At 38.9% G+C, this 18,940-nt stretch overlaps 2 protein-coding genes across 2 annotated transcripts; both read left to right on the top strand.

Moving 5' to 3' along the window:
• Positions 1–1,664: 1,664 nt before the first annotated feature.
• gdpd3a (glycerophosphodiester phosphodiesterase domain containing 3a) lies at positions 1,665–9,632 on the top strand (the record flags this gene model as incomplete). Its single annotated transcript, XM_083896574.1, has 10 exons — positions 1,665–1,803; positions 3,183–3,225; positions 4,213–4,348; positions 5,075–5,120; positions 5,224–5,342; positions 6,893–6,982; positions 7,163–7,296; positions 7,947–8,006; positions 8,101–8,152; positions 9,504–9,632. 10 exons carry the CDS (start codon positions 1,665–1,667, stop codon positions 9,630–9,632), a joined length of 948 nt encoding a protein of 315 aa, XP_083752700.1.
• A 2,823-nt stretch (positions 9,633–12,455) lies between these two features.
• Positions 12,456–16,959, top strand: ypel3 (yippee-like 3). Its single transcript, XM_083896070.1, has 5 exons — positions 12,456–12,777; positions 14,103–14,221; positions 14,388–14,431; positions 15,048–15,156; positions 15,893–16,959. Exons 2-5 carry the CDS (start codon positions 14,105–14,107, stop codon positions 15,980–15,982), a joined length of 360 nt encoding a protein of 119 aa, XP_083752196.1. The 5' UTR covers positions 12,456–12,777; positions 14,103–14,104; the 3' UTR covers positions 15,983–16,959.
• Positions 16,960–18,940: the final 1,981 nt, after the last annotated feature.

Genomic DNA, 18,940 nt, shown 5'->3' on the forward strand with positions numbered 1-18,940 from the left:
GGTCAGATTTGTGAGTGAACCTTGACCTGTTGAACTGTTGTCATTGAACAGTACAGTACAGGCACACATTGCTGTCATTGTACTGTATGAAAAGGATGTACGCAAGATGTGTTGTTGTCATGACCGCATGGGTTTGACTTTACATTTGCTGCCACGTCCCCTTTGTCAAACATCCACAGGCAATGAAACCTGCTGCGGCTGTTGTTTTATGCTTTTGCATAAATCTGAAGAGGACAATTAAACTGCAACTTCTCCTTGTCTGCACTGCAAATTATCATGATACTAATTAGTTTAACTAAATCGAGAGTAAATCAGAATAAAACAAATCCTAGTGTTGGCAAACATGCATTGTGTGAGTATGAGACGAGCACATTCTTGTGCAGCATTCTTCCCCTTGACCTTTGCCCTCACCTTAACCATGACAACTCAATACCTAATCCTTACCTGAACCCTTATGCAAACGGAATTCTAACCCTGATCCTGTAGAAGAAGCCCTTTAAAGTTTTTTCTGTTCTTTTTTTTTGTAATATGGAGTATTTATCAGGGGCAAAGGTAAGTATTGTGTCATAAAAACCCAACAAAACATGCCATTTTAAATGTTTACTAGGACAGAGGAACAACCAACTCTGAGGTTGGATGCAATTAGTGTGAAAGGTAAAAAAAAATCAAATAACCAACAGACTAAAGACACACATAACATAAATAAATAATAATAAATAATACATGAGCAAAATAAAAATATCCAATAAACCCCTAGACTAGAGGTTTGATTCACTGAGCTGAACCAACTCAACCCAATAAAGTACATAACAAATGTTGTGTTTAACTTGTATAGCCTTATATCCCAAATTGTAAACTAAAACAAATTGAAAACATTTTATTAAGAAAGAAAATACGACCTTGCAAAATTGCCGGCAGAGAAAAATACACTTCATATGAACCCAAAAATATTATATATGAAATAAAGAAGAAAACGTGGCACATTTTCACTACAATTTTAGTGTGTTTTAGTTATTAGTTTAGTTATTTCAGTTGCTCTTTCAATTTTAGTCTTCGTTATTTCGTTAGTTTTTGTCATTATAATAACCTTGGTGACCAGAATATCCTCACAAAGGTGGGTTTGAATTAAAATGTGTCCTTGCAGCCTTCTCTCTCTCACACACACACACACACACACACACACACACACGCACACATTGTCATTCCTGCTGAACAAAAACACTTTAAAGAGCATGGTATATGTACTGTAGTGCAGCCACGGGCAGGGGAGAGGCCAGTGAGACACACACACACACAGAGAGAGCACAGGGAGGCGATCCCTGCCTCTGAGTGAGCTGGTGCTTCATTAACTGATTTTTACAGCTCTTACATGCTCAGGTGCTCTCTCTCTCTCTCTCTCTCTCTGTGTCAGAGTGAGCACAAGGGGCGACTCACAATATCTCTACATGAAGAAACATTCATTGGACTCTTTTCTCAGTCTTACCAGTCAGTCCAGTTTTTTCTTTTTTTTCTTTTTTATCTTCTGAAGGAAACAGAGACTTGTGTGTCCTCAGTGAGAAGCGTTTGGGATCTGTTCACTGACAGGAGTTCACTGCTGAGGTTTCTCACAGTATCAGCTTGCAATACTTTTTTTTTTAAATTATTATTTATTTATTTATGGAAGAATGAGCAGCTTCTTTTATTTCGTCCTCCCCGCGCTGGGAGGATACACTCTCACCTCGCTGTACCTGCTGAAGAACCCACACATTCTGCACAGGAGGAAACGCACGGCCTTTTTCTGCACACACATCTCACACAGAGGAGGTAGGGAGATGGGAGGGGATCGATAATCGAATGACTGGTCCGACAATCTGATCATCATCATCTTTATTAGTCCCACAATGTGACTGCAGCACAGGAGAATTTATAAACATCAGTAGATATGAAATGAGTTAAATACATACTCAGAGAACAGTCTTTAACTTGAAATATATATTTTATTACATTAATGAACAGCTCGAAATAGTGTGAGTGAGTACCTAGTACCTAGTACCAAACATCTTTCAGTCTATTTCTTTTGTGTAGAATGCTGCTATTTAAGGATGACACACCACAGCAGTTCAATCACCCTGCCAAAACAGAACCTGTTCAGAATGCTCCGTTAAGTCGTATCTCTTTAGGTCCACCTTAAAGGTCCACCTTAAAAAAAAAAGTAAAACAAATCTTAAGGGACAGGAAATGACATCAGCCACAGAGGCTACTGGGAGCTAACAGCAGTTAGCATTTGGAAAAGTGATGATTTGCAGGCTCTAGCAGGCACATTGCTGTCATATATAATATGTATCCACTGGACAGATAAATCCTCTGAGGCTGGAAGTTTGTGTAGAACTCTGTGCTGCACTGTGGAGCCAACAATAGAACTTTTCGCAGACTTCCGGTTTTCAGATACTGTTGCCCTCGCCAGCACTCTTGTGTTTTACGACAAAGCGCAAGACAACAATTCCAGGAATTTGGCGCATTGTGACATCGCAGTGAGCGCGGAAGTCAACATTGCATGTTTTCTCTCCTGTACTTAGACTGAGGAGGACCACAAAAACATGAGTGAGTCATCTTTTTTCACACTTGGCAGACAGGATAGGACCTCCAGAGTCCCAAATATAAGGATTTAAATGATTAAAAAGTTGATTTAGCATAATATGTCCCCTTTAATTAAATAAGAATAGGTGTTTAAAATGTGTCAACACAAACGCACCGGCATTTTTTTGGGTGAATTTGCAAAATAAATGAACTAACGTAACTTAACAATGTTACCTGCATTCACACTGTGGGAATCCCCTGGGTTTAAGACTCAAGACAAAACACTCTTTGATTACAGTTTCTATACAAATTATTGTCAAACAATTCCAATTTTCTTCAACATGCTTCCATCAATGTTATCACAATCAGAAACAGAAACAGGTTTATTGCTATGTATGCTAGAATCAATACAGGGTGGTGAAATTGGTGCCAAAATACAATAAAAAAAAAAAAAAAATATATATATATATATTACACACTAAGAAAAATATAAATGACACACTAAAGTAAAGTAAGACTATTAAGAGAAATCAGTTCAGGGAGATTGAGTAAAATGAAAATGAAATAATAGCAGTGTTTGTTGTTTTTCTCTGGTTTTCACCCTTGACTCGTCTGTTTGTTCTGAGGGTGTGGAGAGAGGATAGAAGGCACCATGGAGGCGTTCACACAGTGAGTACGATGGAGTGAGAGGAAAAGAAAAACTATAGACAGAGAAGATTATGATAAAAGAATCACACTTGGATGGTAAAGAATGCATAGTCCCACGGGATGAGTTGTTCGGTCTGGATGTGTTTGCATCTGTAAATGATTATTGTAACCATAGAATCGGAACTCCCCGTTTTTGAAAAGCCTCCGAAATTGCAATTGAACCAGAAGTTTCCTCTTCCTGTAACCAAGCTCCAGTTGAACAGTGCCAGCTTTCAATCACACTGATATCCAATGCCGTACTGTACGACAACATTTAAATCATAATTTAATATTTTCAAAAACAAACTTAAGCAACTGCACCTTTTCAACCTGACTTTTACCTGAGAATGATAAGTATTTGTACTTTTTTTTTCTTTTTTACATTACAACACTGGTATTTATACAGTCAAATAGAGCTAATCAGAGTAATATGGTATAACTGTTGCTCACAGTCACAGTACTAAATGACACAAGTGTGAAATTACAGTAAACAATGTACAGTAAGTTACTATAAAATGTACTTTTACTCTTTATGTGCACACAGTAATTTACTGTGAATATAATGCAATTAATAGACAGTGTCATACAGTGAATGTACGGTCAAATATTTCCTATGTAGTACATATTTAACTGTAGTTTCGTGAGTCTTCTCCGGGTTCTCCGGCTTCCTCCCACAGTCCAAAAACATGCGGGATTTGGTGAATTGGTCACACCGAAGGTGTGAGAGTGTGAGTGAATGGTAGTTTGTCTCTATATGTGGCCCTGTGATGGACTGGTGAACTGTCCAGTGGCAGCTGAGATAGGCACAGCATCCCCTGCGACCCTCTGGTGGAGGATAAAGCGGTAGATAATGGATGGATGGATGTTGTAGCATCAGTAAGTAAGTAAATAAGCTGTAACATGTGGACTTTCTCTCTTTCTCTTTGTCTCTTTTTTAAAAAAAAACGTCTCTTCTTCATCTGACTGCAGTGCCGTGGAGCAGGGCACACACATGCTGGAGCTGGACTGTCACTTGACACGTGACGGACATGTGGTGGTGTCACATGACGAGAATCTGCTGAGGCAGACCGGACATGACGTCAACATATCCTCCCTAAATCTACAGGTCAGGGTTTATTATAGTAATAATAATAACAACAATAATCATGATAAGAACAGGATACATTTCTCACATACAGACGTATGCTTCAGTTTAACTGCAATGTTATGTGCCAAACAATAGTCCCTTTAATCTTACTTGATATGTCTTAGAGCCATGCATAATATATAACAGTATCTCATCTACACTGTAAAAAAGAAATTTCAAGGCAACTTACTGCAATCAATTTTTTTATTTACAGCCCAATAAAAGATCTCAACTTTTTAAAAAGTTCCATCAACTAATATTAATTTGTTAGACAAACTTTTAAATTAGAGTTGTGCCAACTCAAAATTCAAAATTTTTATTTTTAATATAAATGTTATATTATCTGAACAAGATTAGTTAGCCAAACTATTTGAAAACAGAATTTTGAGTTGGCACAACTCTAATTTACAAGTTTGCCTAACAAAGTAATATTAGTTGATGGAACTTTTTAAAAAATTTTGATCTTTTGTTGGGCTGTAAACTCAAAATTTGATTGCAGCAAGTTGCCTTGAAATTTTGAGTTTTCTTTTTTGCAGTGTAATCAATTTTTGAGTTTACAGCCCAACAAAAGATCTCAAGTTTTTAAAAAGTTGGCTCTTTTGTTGGGCTGTAAAACTCAAAAATTGATTGCAGTAAGTTACCTTGAAATGTCCTTTTTACAGTGTATGAAACAGTGAGTGTCCTTTTTCCCCCAAAATCTTGCAGGATCTGCCTTTGTATAAGGAGAAACTGGAGGTGACATTTTACGCCGGTGAGTTCTTCCTCTCCTTCTCTAATTTTGCCACAAAAAAACAAAAAAATGTTTTTAAATGTGTTTCAGCAGGTGTGTGTCTGTGTGTGTGCTTGTACTTCAGGTCACTACAGCAGCGGTGCAGACAGGATGTTTGCTCTGCTCGAGGACGTGTTCAAGAAGTTTCCTCACGTACCTGTGAGCATCGAGATCAAAGAGCACAACTGCCAGCTGATAAGAAAGGTGCAGATCGCCTGAAATAGTGATGATAAAAATGAAGCACTTTGTTTGTAAAAATCCTTGTTAATATTAGGATCCTGGAGTGATTTTTGAAGCAGACTGTTGTGTTTATGTGTGAATGGCTCGTGTCGGACATGGATTAAGTAGAACAATGTTTTGTAAATGGCGGTGGAATGAGGAAGTACAGGAAATAATCCAATGGAAGAGAATGCCAAGGGAGGTGAAGAGAAAGGTAAGCAGGAGTGCTGGGAGTCTAGGCGTGTGGAAAAGAGCCTTATATTGAGCTGTATGAGAAGCTGATGATTCATATCAATGAGCTGGAGAGAGAGACAGGATGTGCAGCAGGTTAGAGTGATTAAGAAGTGAACAGAGTGAAAGGAGTAGTTTGAGGACCTGATGGATGCTCACGTGCAGAGGAGGGACAGTGATTACAGTGGACAAAGGTTGATGAAGATGGAGATGACGGGCAGGAGGAAAAGAGGAAGACCACAGAGAAGGTTCATGGATGTTGTGATGGACGACAGTTGGTGTAACAGTAGAGGACACAAGGAATATAGGACAAGATGGAGGCACATGATCCGCTCTGGTGACTCCTAAAGGGACAAGCCAAAAGAATGCCAAGAGAATGCTTGAATATTGAGTCTTAAAATGACTTTACACTACATAGAATATAGTCACATCAAACTACTATTTTACTTTAACATGAACATAGTGTGTTCATTTGACCATAACAGAATCTGTGACTTTTACGAGTAGACAGTCTAGAGCTTGTTAAACTCGGTCATTCGCTGAATGAATCCAGCTCTGTGAGGTCGTATTTAATGAAGGTGTGATCACAGAGGTGTTTTTTTTCTTCTGAGTTTGGCGTTGCCTAGCAACTATCTGATTAAATGTCAAGGATATTAATGATGATCGGCTTCAGGCTGCAGTCACCCGTAGTCTGTGTAGTTCAAGTAGGACTTCATGTTGCTCTTAGGCTCTGGCAAATAAAAGTAGTAAATGACCTTTGAATGCTATACTTCAACACTGCAGAGCAACTTTTGTTATATATATATATGTATATATAAATATACATATATATATACATGTATATACATGTATATATATGTATATGTATATTTATTCTGCCACACATCATTTGGGGAGTAAATGTCTGTAAAATAACTGCCTGCATATGTAAGGCTCAAAAAAAGAAGCAGTAAGACATTCTTAGTCCAGCATATATGTCCTCTGCTGTGCCTCTCGCTTCAAAGGATAAACAATATATACCGAAATTAATGAATGAATGAATACATAACTTATATACATAAAAGTTATACATTACTGACTTGTCTCACATTTACTGTATTCAATTTTAAACTATCTTGATTCCACCCTTAGAGCTGCAACTAACAATTATTTTCATTATCAATTTATCTAAGGTCTTGTTTGGTCTAAAAAAAATGATTCAGTTTGAATGATTTCTTTGTTATATGGAGCAAAGAAACTTGACAATATTCACTTCATTTAAGACGCTGCAATGCTGTGGATCTCCTCTTGTCTGTTCTCTGTAGGTGTCTGATCTGGTGCAACAATACAACAGAGAGGAGCTGACTGTCTGGGCGTCAGTGGACGCCAGCATCATGAAGGAGTGTCGCAGAACGGTACATTAACCACTTGGGGGAGACAAAGCCTCTTGTACAGATTAGTTGTATTACTGTGCATTACTACAGGCTACATTTAATAGTTTTAGCGTTGAGTCATGTGGATTTTCTTCATGCACCATCAGCCTCTCCTGTTCCAGCATAACTCAGCACCCTTTTCTCTCTGTGTGTCTCTTGTAGAATGGCTCAATGCCGTACAGTTTCAGTATGAGCCACGGTGTGCTGCTTCTGCTTCTCTTCTACACTGGCCTGCTGCCCTTTGTGCCACTGGGCCAGAGTTTACTGCAGTTCTACTTGCCACGTATCTTCAACAGGTGCGACCGCATACCTTACCTGCATATGTGTGTGTCTTTTGCGTGTCGAAAAAACGTGTGTTCATGCAAAACACGATTGCACGCAAGTCTATAGTTAGACATTTTCCCATGAAGATGAATGAGACAATGGCCCTTCTTTGCACAGCAGCAGCAGCAGCAGCCATGTTGATAGGTCACAGTAGGAAAATCACAGGCGTAAATAATCAGCTGTGTCACGATGTCCTGACTTACACAACATCTGTGCTTCTTCTGCTGAAACATGTCAAAAAAAGTAAGAAATCTGCTGTACAAAAGACCCATTAATAGTAATGTTTGCATTGTACACTCCCCGACCACTTTAATAGGTACACAGGACACCTCCAAAAGTAGACATTTTCTCCTTTTTCTGATGATCCTCTGCAAACAGTAGAGATGGTTGTGCAGTTTCTGACTCAGATCAGCCTGTACTGAACCAAGTTGTGAGCATCATGTGATTGGCTGATCAGATATTTGCATTAACAAGCAGTTGAACAGGTGTACCTAATAAAGAGGCCTTCTTTCAGTTGCTTGTGTGCCATTTTGTATCTGAACAATTCACATGTGTGAGATGAATCCATACAGCATGTTTGCCTAAAGTTTCTTCTTTTTTTTCTCCGTCTGTGCTACTGAAGGACGTTCATACCTGAGAAGCGCATGCTGAGAAACAGGCTGGTTGTCTCTTTGTTACAAAAGTGAGTAAAGAAGATCGAGAGGCAAATAAAAGTATGAGAAGATATAAGAGTACGTTAATAACAGAGTATATGATTGTATGTTCTGTCATTCCAGAGTAACGATGAGGAGGAGTCTTTTTAAACACCTCGCGGCCCGTGGAATTCAGGTATGAAGCCATCGTCGTCACCATAAGGTCTGTGTATTTAAGTGATCATCTGTCCATTCATCGACAAACTGACACACTCACACAGCCACGCTGAGCATCTCTGATGCGTCACCGCTGTCCTGATGTGAGTCATCTCTGCTGGGATGACATCACCCAATCATCAGGCCATAAGTGGGTCACTGAATGGTTTGAGTAGCCAGTAATTAGTAAAAAAAACGCAAACATCCACATGAAAGCAGAGCTGCACACTCCAGGAGAAAAGAGGGGACACAGAATAGAACACTGTGATGAGATATACTTCAACAACGTCATCTACGCTTCAGTTCAAAAGTTTGGGGTCACTTAGAAATGTCCTTATTTTTGAGGGAAAAACACTTTTTTTTCAATGAATATAACATTAAATGAATCATAAATCCACTCTATACGTTGTTAATGTGGTAAACGACTATTCTAGCTGCAAACGTCTGGTTTTTAATGGAATATGTACATAGGTGTATAGAGGCCCATTTCCAACAACCATCTCTCCAGTGTTCTAATGGTACATTGTGTTTGCTAATCACGTTAGAAGGCTATTGGATGATTAGAAAACCCTTGTGCAAGTATGTTATTTGATGAATAAAAGTGTGAGGTTTAACGGACAACAACAAAACATAAAAAAATTGTATAGGTGACCCCACACTTTTAAATAATAAGGCAGAAACATCACAAATGAATGGCTGTGAAATAAATGAATAATTCAACCTTATCATGTTCCTGCCACCATGTTATTTATATCAGGTACACATGTCTATGCTGTGGTCGAACAGCTGCTTCTTTCATGTTGATGCTTGCTTTGATTTTGCAGCCACATCTGAGAAAAACCGCTCCGCTCCTCGTGTGGTTGAGTTCTTGTCAGATGTCAGTTTCTGTTTTTATAGGCGTGTCAATATTCCCACCTCCTTCAAAGCATTAATAACTGTGTGCAATATTTTTTATGCAAAAGTGTTTGTGTTTCTATTCAGTTTGTTTCACACTTTTAAAATTTAAAATGTGCATAAAAATAACCAGGATGAGATGGAAACCCACCTCATGTGCACACCCATGGTGTCCAGAACTCACAGGGAACCAGCAGACGTGACCGTGATTCTTTTATTTGCCTTCATAAGGCATTTAAAGTCTTGCCACTCCCTATCTTTGTGATCCAGCTCCAATCATTGCAGTCAGTAGAGTCTCAACTGCCGTGCAACCACGGGTTGCCAGTTACGTCAGAAAACGAAACCTAAAAGACCTAAATATGAATTTCAATGTAGTAACCGTTTTTGGCCACATTCTTGCATATGGCACCTTTAATATACTGCGTATGTAATTACAGGTGCATTTGTTCGTGTGCAATAAAGATGACGACATAAAGGCTGCGTTTGACGTGGGAGCTACCGGGGTGATGAGCGACTACCCGACTGTTCTGTCAAGATACCTCTGCAGAAACACAGACCAGAAGTGACCACAGAAAGAAAGAAAACAGTGTAAATAAGGCATAAATTAAAAGTGTGACACATCCGTGAACAAGATCAGACAGAGGACATTTTGAACTTGCCGTTCATCTCTGTAATCTCGTTGCTAGAATAACTTGTTTGCGGTATGATCAGTAATCAGGTCATACCTGTGTCCTCCACCCACTGTCGTTCACACTCCACCCTGTGCCCAAAGAGTGTCAAATCAGAGTGAATATTTAACCAGCTGAAACATGTCAACAAACACGTCGCGTTCCTCATGACAAAAGAAGTAAATGTGACTTTGTTTTGACTCTGTCTGATGGCTTCTTTTCTTTTTTCATTTGATTGGTTTGTCTAAAAGTGCGAGGCTTAAGAAGGAGCGATGCTGTTATTTTCTTTCAATTTTCGAAATATGTTTATGGCTTTTTTAAAAGAAGCAAAAAAACAAACACATAACTCACAGAACATAGCACATCTATGCTTAAAATAGCAGTTCATGTTTTTATTGAAATAATAAGGCAGACATCTCAGTTAGGAAAAGTTAAGAAAGGAAAAATATGCATAAAAAGTGTATTATTATTATTATTATTATTATTATTTGTCTTTGTTATAAACGCTTAATTTCAATGCATTGCAATGTGTTTGACATTTCCCCCAAACACAAATCATATGAAGACACAGAATCCATTTTTTTTCTCATACTCCCAAAATCAACTCAATGCCAGAGGGTTAAGAGACAAACTTTTCCCAAAGGCCTCAGAGAAACACTGAACAATGCATTTCCAAAAAGACTGGAGTTCACTACATGACCTGAATTAACGTGTAAGATTATCTATCATGGGTTTACATGGATTACAAACATAATGTAGTCTATGGTGTGTTTTAAAGTCAACAAAAACATGGGGACAGAAAATAAAGATCTGGTACTACAGATAAGATAATACTTTATTGTCTGTTTGCACAGAAAAGTGTCTTGCCGTCACCATTCTGACATACATAGACAGTAGACAGACATAAGAAAAAATCTCTATAAGTCTATAACATGCATTAAAATATAGAATATAAGTCCCTATGCCTGAGTACAGTGCTGTCAATAGAGTTGTGGAGGTTGGGTGTTCACCTAAATGTACTGAATATCTCCTTAAGCTGAGGGTGTCCGTGTGCAGCAAACCACACACGCGTCCTTGTTTCCTTGTTTTTCCCAGGTCGTGGTCAAAGTCCATCGATTATCAAGCGCAGCCTGTTCTGTGAAACAAAGGCCGTGTTTGGCTGTGCCTTACAGTGTGATGATGAATGAGCTGATGGAATACAGCGTGTTGTGAGTGGATCAGTGTGGACTAAAGTTTTAAATACAGGAGACGCAAAGAGCAAAGGATAAATCGAGGTCCTCGTGATGATACGGTCAGGGATATAATGTGTCAGGGAGCATGTTATCAGTAAGAAAGGGACTTTAAGTGAAGCTTATATCCAGTGTGTGAAATCATCCACCAGACCTACACTGGATGTATCCGGTTTGAAGAATTGCAAAACAAAACATTTGGAAATGTTTTAAAATTGAAGTTTTTCCTTGATTTGAATCAATCAATAAAGATTGAGATAAGCGACGATGGAGTGACGCTAACAACTGCGCATCGTAGTTATCTTAAATGGCCAGTTTCACCCAAAGTGAGAGAAATTCAGTTTCAAATGTTGAACAATATTTATCCAGCTGCCGAAACTCTAAGGACAAGGTTCAGTTTGGATTCTTTGGATCTTTGTAGTTTCTGTCTGACAGAGCCTGAAACTACTGGACATTTATTTTTTCTCTTGCTCAATCACAGTAACAGTTTAGAAAGATCTGTATAGTTGAATATAATTATCATTATTGGTTAATATTATATTTATAAAAAATAAGTGGAAGAACAGTAAACCTTCTTTAGCTTTTTAAAAAAAGAAAAGAAATGATATTCAACATCATTAAAGGTACTATCTGTAAATCAGTAATTTCTGTAGTTGCTCATATATACACTTATGTATATACTGTATGTGTAGAATGTGTGTGTCTATGCATATACGGTATCTAATGTTTGTACACAAACCAATGTTCCTAAATGGTTTATTTAAAAAGAAAAGTGGATGTACCTGGAGGGAGGTCTTTGCACTAAAGTTGACTGTAGTGGGAGGACACGGTGATGCAGTGGTTGGCACTGTTGCCTCACAGCAAGAAGGTCCCAGGGTTGTTTACATTTTGCAAATGTTTGCACTGGAAAACCTGCGCTTGTTGTGCAATGTCTCATGGTTTTCTCCAAGTGCTGCAGTTTCCTCATATCACCTAAACATGTGTTAGGGTGCACGTGTGCTGCTGTTGCAGCCCACTGATCCTTGTTCTAAGTTTCTAGGTCACATTCTGAGGACAGATTTTCCTATGGGAATTAATAAAGTTACTAATAATCACTAATAAAGTTAGTGATTATTGTTGTTGACATTGCACTTTTTTGCGCTCGTGCTGTTGAATAGGACAGTCGTGTCCACATGCAGGACACTTGTACCTGTGAAGGTCAACTGACACATCTGCATTGAAACAGATCTGAAGTGGGTCAATAATAATAATACCACCATGTGAATCACTCCAGCCTGGTGCGATAATGTGAACGTGGCCTATCACTGTGATATCCACACTGGGACTCAGGGACAGTGGGCCTCATGTGAAGCCTCGTCTGATTGGTTGACCCACATTGTAAACGTCACGCTGCGGCTCTGATTGGTCGAGCGGGATTTGTTTTGCAGTCTTCGGACTTCCTCCTCAGCCTGTTTTCATAAACAAACCTCACTTTCTCTCCCGCCAGGTCATCGCGGCTGCTCTGTCCGCCTCTGTCTGTCTGTCTGTCTGTCTGTCAGTGTGCCAGTTTTGTCGGACTTCTGGTCCCGTGTTGGCGGAGCTTTGAGACCGAGACTTGGTTCGTGTTCATAGAGAGACAGAGAGAGAGAGACGCGGGTAAACGCTGCAACAAGCGAAGGCTTGTCTGTGTTGCCTTTATTGTCCGAGCGGAGCGGTCCACGCGTGGTCGACTATCGGACACAACCCGACCACGTATCGCTGTATTCGGATGATTTTTAGCTGTCAGTCTCCCTGCGTTGCCGTGTAAACCGCAAGGGGCTCTTTTTCTAAACCAGGTAAGTCAATAAACATAGGGGAATACGCTGTAATGCACCTTTAACCCGCTGCCGATGTGGTTTGTTGTTATTGTGTGGCGCTAGCATGCTAGCTAACATATATATATATATATACACAAACACATAAGCTAGGTCAGCGCTAACCAGTCCTGCTGCTAGCACATGCTCGGTGCACAATTGTCGTTATACAGCGTTTAATTTCATTATGGCCGATTGTTTCTAAGGAAGAGAGGAAACAAAGTGCCGTGAACCAGGAAACCAGCGGTGTCGTGAGAAGAGCAGGAAAAAACATGCAAAATGCGATAACACGGGTGAATGTTGCGATGACGTGACTTGCGATAAATAAACAACTCTAGTGTTATTTTTTCGGTCTGTTTCACTGATTCCACTTACTGAAAAGGAAGCAGTGAAACATTACTGATGCCACTTCACACTGCATGTGAAGGACATGAATCACAGGGTACGTCACAATACAATACCATACATGGTCAACGATGCGAATAACATCACAAAACGATTCTGTGATACAGTGCCTGTCTTACTGAAGGAAACAAAACGTCTCTGAAAAGTTAAAAGTGCAGGATTGCTCTATTTATTCACACTATAGAGAACAAAGTGCATTAAGTATGTATTGATCATAGATGGGGCAGTAGCCATTATATAAATGCCATTATCCAGCTGTTAACTTGCTCTTCTTCAGCCAGGTAACTTCCACCCAAGTTTCAGCAAGGACTGTTTACTGTTTTTTAAGAGTGCCTTAATTTGTTAATAAAAGTATCATTATTTGCCTTGGCATATCGACTGACTTGGGATATTGAAGTAAAACAAAACATAAATGGGAAAACTTTAAAATAAATGGAAACTGCTCTGTCTCTCATTGGAAGTGTGTAACGTCCAATTCTCTTTGCATTTCTCTGTCCAGTGGTATAATTGTGTTGTATTGTGATTTAAGAAAGATAAAGTAAAACAAAAACAACACACATTGACCTTTGTGGTATGTATGCAAGAAGCCAAAGTCCACAAGCTTTCAATATAAAAAAAATGTGGGGGGGGGGGGTTTCACTTCATTTTCTTAATTAGTTAAAATCAAATGTTACCAGATGAGAAAAATATAATGATGCTGTGTTTTCAGATGCATTCACATTCAAAAACATGTCTGTCTGATTAACAGTGTTAGGAAAATGTTTAATAAACAAAGCACCTGATTGATCTATGTTTATCTGTATTACTTACTAGCTGGCCTTAAGAGTCATGTTTGCCTACATTACTAATCCATGTACGAGACAAACGCTGATCCTGCTTCCTCTTGCCTTCCACCTCCTCAGACATGGTGAAGTTGACAAAAGCCAAGACATTCCAGGCTTACCTGGACTCCTGCCACCGGCGTTACAGTTGTGTGCACTGCCGTGCCCATCTGGCCAACCATGATGATCTCATCTCAAAGGTCAGTGTGCTGCCACCTTCTTTGTTGTTACTGAGCATGTGACTTGGCTTGTACTGAAATTGCACTTAAAAGGCATCAAAATGACATATAGTAAATACATTTACTATTATCAAATTGTGTTTGTACTTGTTTTTAATTCATGTTTCATGTCATGTTTGTCTTTTAGTCTTTCCAAGGCAGTCAGGGTCGAGCCTACCTCTTTAATTCTGTGTAAGTATTTTATTTACAAATATTACGACATGGTATTAAATATAATATAGTGGCCTTTCCCGTATCCTATGTATAGGTCAGTCTAATTCGTATTTAACTCTACTGAGGGGAAGTTGGTGATTCTTTGATGGTTTGTGTTACTAGAATATTATTTCAGAAGTAGTACAGTTCTTCATGAAAACAATTTATCAGTATCATGTTTGCTGAAGTATCGATAGCATGTTTGCACATTATCGAAGGATAATTTGATTTGCCACACAGTGGACTTTGAAGTTGGGTGAGTTCATTGTTGCCAAGCTCCTCCTGGGTCAGTGGGTTAGTAGATTAGTAGTCATAATCAAACTGTAACTTAACTTCCAGCTCTAAATATAATTATTTATCTTTATCAGCAGTATCTGAGAAGTTTGAACCGGATCAGTTCCAGTTCCCTGCCTCCCTTCCCATGACTATCTCATGAACTTAATTGTTTGTTTTCTTTTACGAAACTTAAGACTTGTATAAGCAAACAATTCTCAAGAATGTGAGTTTAACGTCAGAGTGGATAAATGATACTTGGCTCCAGTTGCTTCTCAGTATATGGTAACGAGAGTCACTGAAGAGCTGCGTTTGGTTTCAGGGTGAACGTCGGCTGTGGTCCTGCAGAGGAAAGGCTGCTGCTCACGGGACTTCACGCAGTGGCTGACATCTACTGTGAAAACTGTCACACCACACTGGGTTGGAAATATGTAAGTGGGCACACCTGCACACCTGCACACCATCGCTGACTTGTTTACCAATAACCTGGATTCTTGCTTGAAGAAAGCAGCTAACATGATTTTTATATTACGATATCTATGATGTAGGTTTGCGATTCCTAGCTCAGCGTCCACTTTTAGCCTCCGATACCATCACTGTAGCATTACATTGATTTATCACACATGACTGGATTACATGTCTGCTTTTATCTATGGTGAAAAAAAGAGTGATTGTAGTAGGACGAATCAATTACTTGGTTTGAGTTTGTGTTTTTTTTCACTGTCTTCTGGTTTCTTTGTTCTTTTAACAAAGAAATCATTAAAACTGGATCATTTAGGTTTGTGCACAAAACAAGACATCGAAAGAACATCATCATTTCCAGGTTTGCTAAACAAAGATTCAACATTTTCTGACATTTTACGGCCCAAACAAGTACACGATTAATTGTGAAAATGCTCGACAGAGTAATCGATTATGACAATTATCTTTAGTTGCAATTCAGTAGTCACAGTTTTTGCACTTGATGCCTTTGTTTTAAATTGCATTTTTGTAGCCATGCACCAGGCTACAATGAATATGGTGTATTCATTTTATATTGTTTCAAACTTTTGTGTTTTACTAGAGTGTCTTTGTATCCATTTTATGAGTGAGCAGTGGGAACTATGGTCTTAATTTGCTTCATTCTGGTTCTTTTTGTATTTACCCTTTTGCAACTTCCTCCTGCAGGAACAAGCCTTTGAACTGAGTCAGAAGTACAAGGAGGGGAAGTACATCATCGAGCTGTCTCACATGATAAAGGACAATGGCTGGGACTGAGAGAAGGCTTCATCTTTCACCGTGACTGTTGTAAAAAAAAAGAAAAGAAAAAAGTTGCATCCTTTCAACTTAAAGGGTTCCAGTGTAGCTTCCTTATCCCGCATTCGGGGGGGCCATCGCTTCGAAAGGCTTTGCCAACAGTAGCATGTGATGCCTTATCTTTTTCTGTTCTTTGTGTTTTTCCAGCGAACCACAACAACACCTTTGCTGATATTGCTATCCTAACTGCTAGTTGTGCTGGGACATGAACTGAATGAGTGCAGGGTTGGTGTGTGTGTGTGTGAGAGAGGCTGGCGGGTGCAGTCACACAGGCCCGTGTGTGCATATTGGGATTTTTAATCTCGTGATGAAACTCTTTATGAGTGCCACCACAAAACAGTCTTGCTCTGTAGAAGTGTGGAGGGCAAATAAGATGCTGGTATATGGATTTCTTTCCCTCATAGACTTCCTGGCCCTATCTGTTTAAAGTATTTCGGCCTGTTTAACCCATAGATCATTTACAAGTAATGTAAAGGTTTGGGAAAAATTCAAGCAGGAGTGGAGGCATGTTTTTTTCCCATTGGTGAACTTGGTTTTTATAGTAATGTGTTTATATTGTGCCAAAGGCAATCTGGGTTTTAAATTAGTGATGGTGAAGCCCACACACCCCACAGCCCTCCTGGAAGAATTCTTTAATCTGGAGTATGAGTGTCTTGTAAATGGAGGTATATATTTTAATGTGCGTGTGTGTGTGTGTGCGGAGATGCCTTAAGCTGGATGGTGCTGAGAAGCATAAGTCTGGGGTTCAGATCTACACAGTTCCCTAATGCTGTCAAGATATATCTTCTGTGTTTGTGCTTAATATTGAGCTGCCCTTATTGACACATTACTTAATCATGTTAGAATAAAGTGTGATTAGGATGTTGTGTAGCATATTTATGGTGATATTTTTTTTTTAAATGTTTGCTTCTTTCATTCATTAAAGTGAACTATTTTAAACTTTTATCACACAGTGTCTGTATCATGTGTAATTGAGTGTTTTTGTCACTGTAAAACACATACCTTTCTGTATTTATTCAAATACCTTGAGAGAAATACATGTTTAGGAAAACATTTCACTTCTTCAAGGTATATAGGACTATCCACATCCACCTCAGAATGTTTTACTTTCTTTTTCACTTGGGTGTGGCCCCGTTTTGCTTCACACTTTCAGTTTTAATTCCATGTATTTATGTCAAAACAAAACGACATCTAATTTTTGGAAGAAGAACTCCAAAGTCACAGTAAACTTGTCTGACCTGGAAATAAAACTTCACATAACTTATTCTCTACATCCCACGTGGATGTAGCGAATAAGATCTTTATGTCCGGAGCATGTGACCTGAGATGTCCACAAAGTACCTGATGACAGTGACAATAGCTCTCGTCTATTCATTGACCCTGTAATTTATTTCATTGCATTGTTTTCTGCGGGGGGAAAAAAGGCCTCTTTGAAGGATGGATCATCTCTGGTTGTCTCCCACCATGGCTGTTGCAAGTGGGGGAAGAATAAAATGCAAAAAAGCAAAGCAATTGAATCAGCTTTGAACTGATTAAGATGAATGAGACAAAATGAGTCGCTTATTGTAAAGAAGAGGTGATTATACTTGAAGCAGGCACAGGTCACATGAATAAGCTCTGACCAGAACTAAACCCTTTTTTTGTGGTGGAGGAACTGCTGACAGTTATGAGTGCGCAGGTCTTTCCAGTCGTCTGTTCTGTGTCAGCTTCTCATTCTTAGTATTTAGTCATCTATTTTATGTGTACTTTATAGATGTCTTAACAGAAGACAAGCAGTGAGACACATGACCTCAGGAGTATTGAGAGATATTACTGTTGTTTTTCAGAAATAATATTATGCTGCAATTGTGAGTGAATTGTTTGTCTCTGTGCGTTGGTCCTGGTATGATCTGATACCCCACCTTTCACCCAACGTCAGCTGGGATTGACACCAGCAGCCCTGCAACTCTCATGTGGTCATGAGGATAAAGAAGTAGACAATAGATGGGTTACACTGCAGAGTGTCTGGTATAGGCCATCAAGTGTAAGTGTGAATATAAAGGTTTGGAGCAGTCCCTTGCGACATCACTCATTGACTGAAACTGATGTACTATTAAATTATTGTGGTCAAAATCACTGTGGTCAAAATATAGATCTACTGTATTTGATAAACCACGAAATGTGTTTAAATAAAGCTGTACATTTTGTATCATATTAATAGTGTAAAATTTCCATAAACCATGTTCTTGTTCATGTTTATAATGATTTCTATTACTATGTATTCTTAAATTACACTTCACATTTGAAATGTTGCTGATAACAAGAAGCTGAGGGTGTAGTGCTTTGCTCAAGGGCATGTCACGTCATAACCTATTTCTTCACTGTGCAAAGTGGCAACAGTGATATATACAGTGATAATTTTTTTAAATGCATGCATTCATTTATTGTTGTGATTGTGTTGATATTGTTGTTCTTATGTAAGAGACGTCAGACAAATCCAAACTGATCTCAGTATATAAGAGTCAATAAATGAATACAGATGACACACACACGATGCAATTACTCACAAAGGGATGCCGTGGGTGAACTATACATTTGGCAATGGAAATAGTAAACATCCACCAAAGAAAGGATATTTAATATGATAGTATGAGGTGAAATGTCCCTTTAGCTAATACCAGAAACACCCGTTTCCCATGTTCCAGTGTCACCTTGATATAATCATCTCCCGGAGGCGCCTCTGACTCACTCAGTCGCATCACTCTTCATTTAAATGACAACTACAGAGACTAATATTTGTTTAAATGAAGCTGCACCTGTCGTGGTTACATTAAAATACAATATACAGTCGACAAACGTGACGCGCTGCATTAAAAATTAACGTGTCTCGGATGTTGACGCTGCGTTACAACGTTATCTGTCCGTCTTTTACGCCGGACT

The sequence above is a fragment of the Microchirus variegatus genome, assembly GCF_963457635.1.
Source record: "Microchirus variegatus genome assembly, chromosome: 10".
In the NCBI taxonomy this organism is placed as follows: Eukaryota; Metazoa; Chordata; class Actinopteri; order Pleuronectiformes; family Soleidae; genus Microchirus; species Microchirus variegatus.

Excerpts from the sequence above, each read along its gene's own strand:
- ypel3 (XM_083896070.1), top strand. The coding sequence starts at position 14,105 with ATGGTGAAGTTGACAAAAGCCAAGACATTCCAGGCTTACCTGGACTCC. Across the intron at positions 14,222-14,387 it reads ATGATGATCTCATCTCAAAG|TCTTTCCAAGGCAGTCAGGG; the intron begins GTCAGTGTGCTG and ends TTTGTCTTTTAG. Across the intron at positions 15,157-15,892 it reads CCACACTGGGTTGGAAATAT|GAACAAGCCTTTGAACTGAG; the intron begins GTAAGTGGGCAC and ends TTCCTCCTGCAG.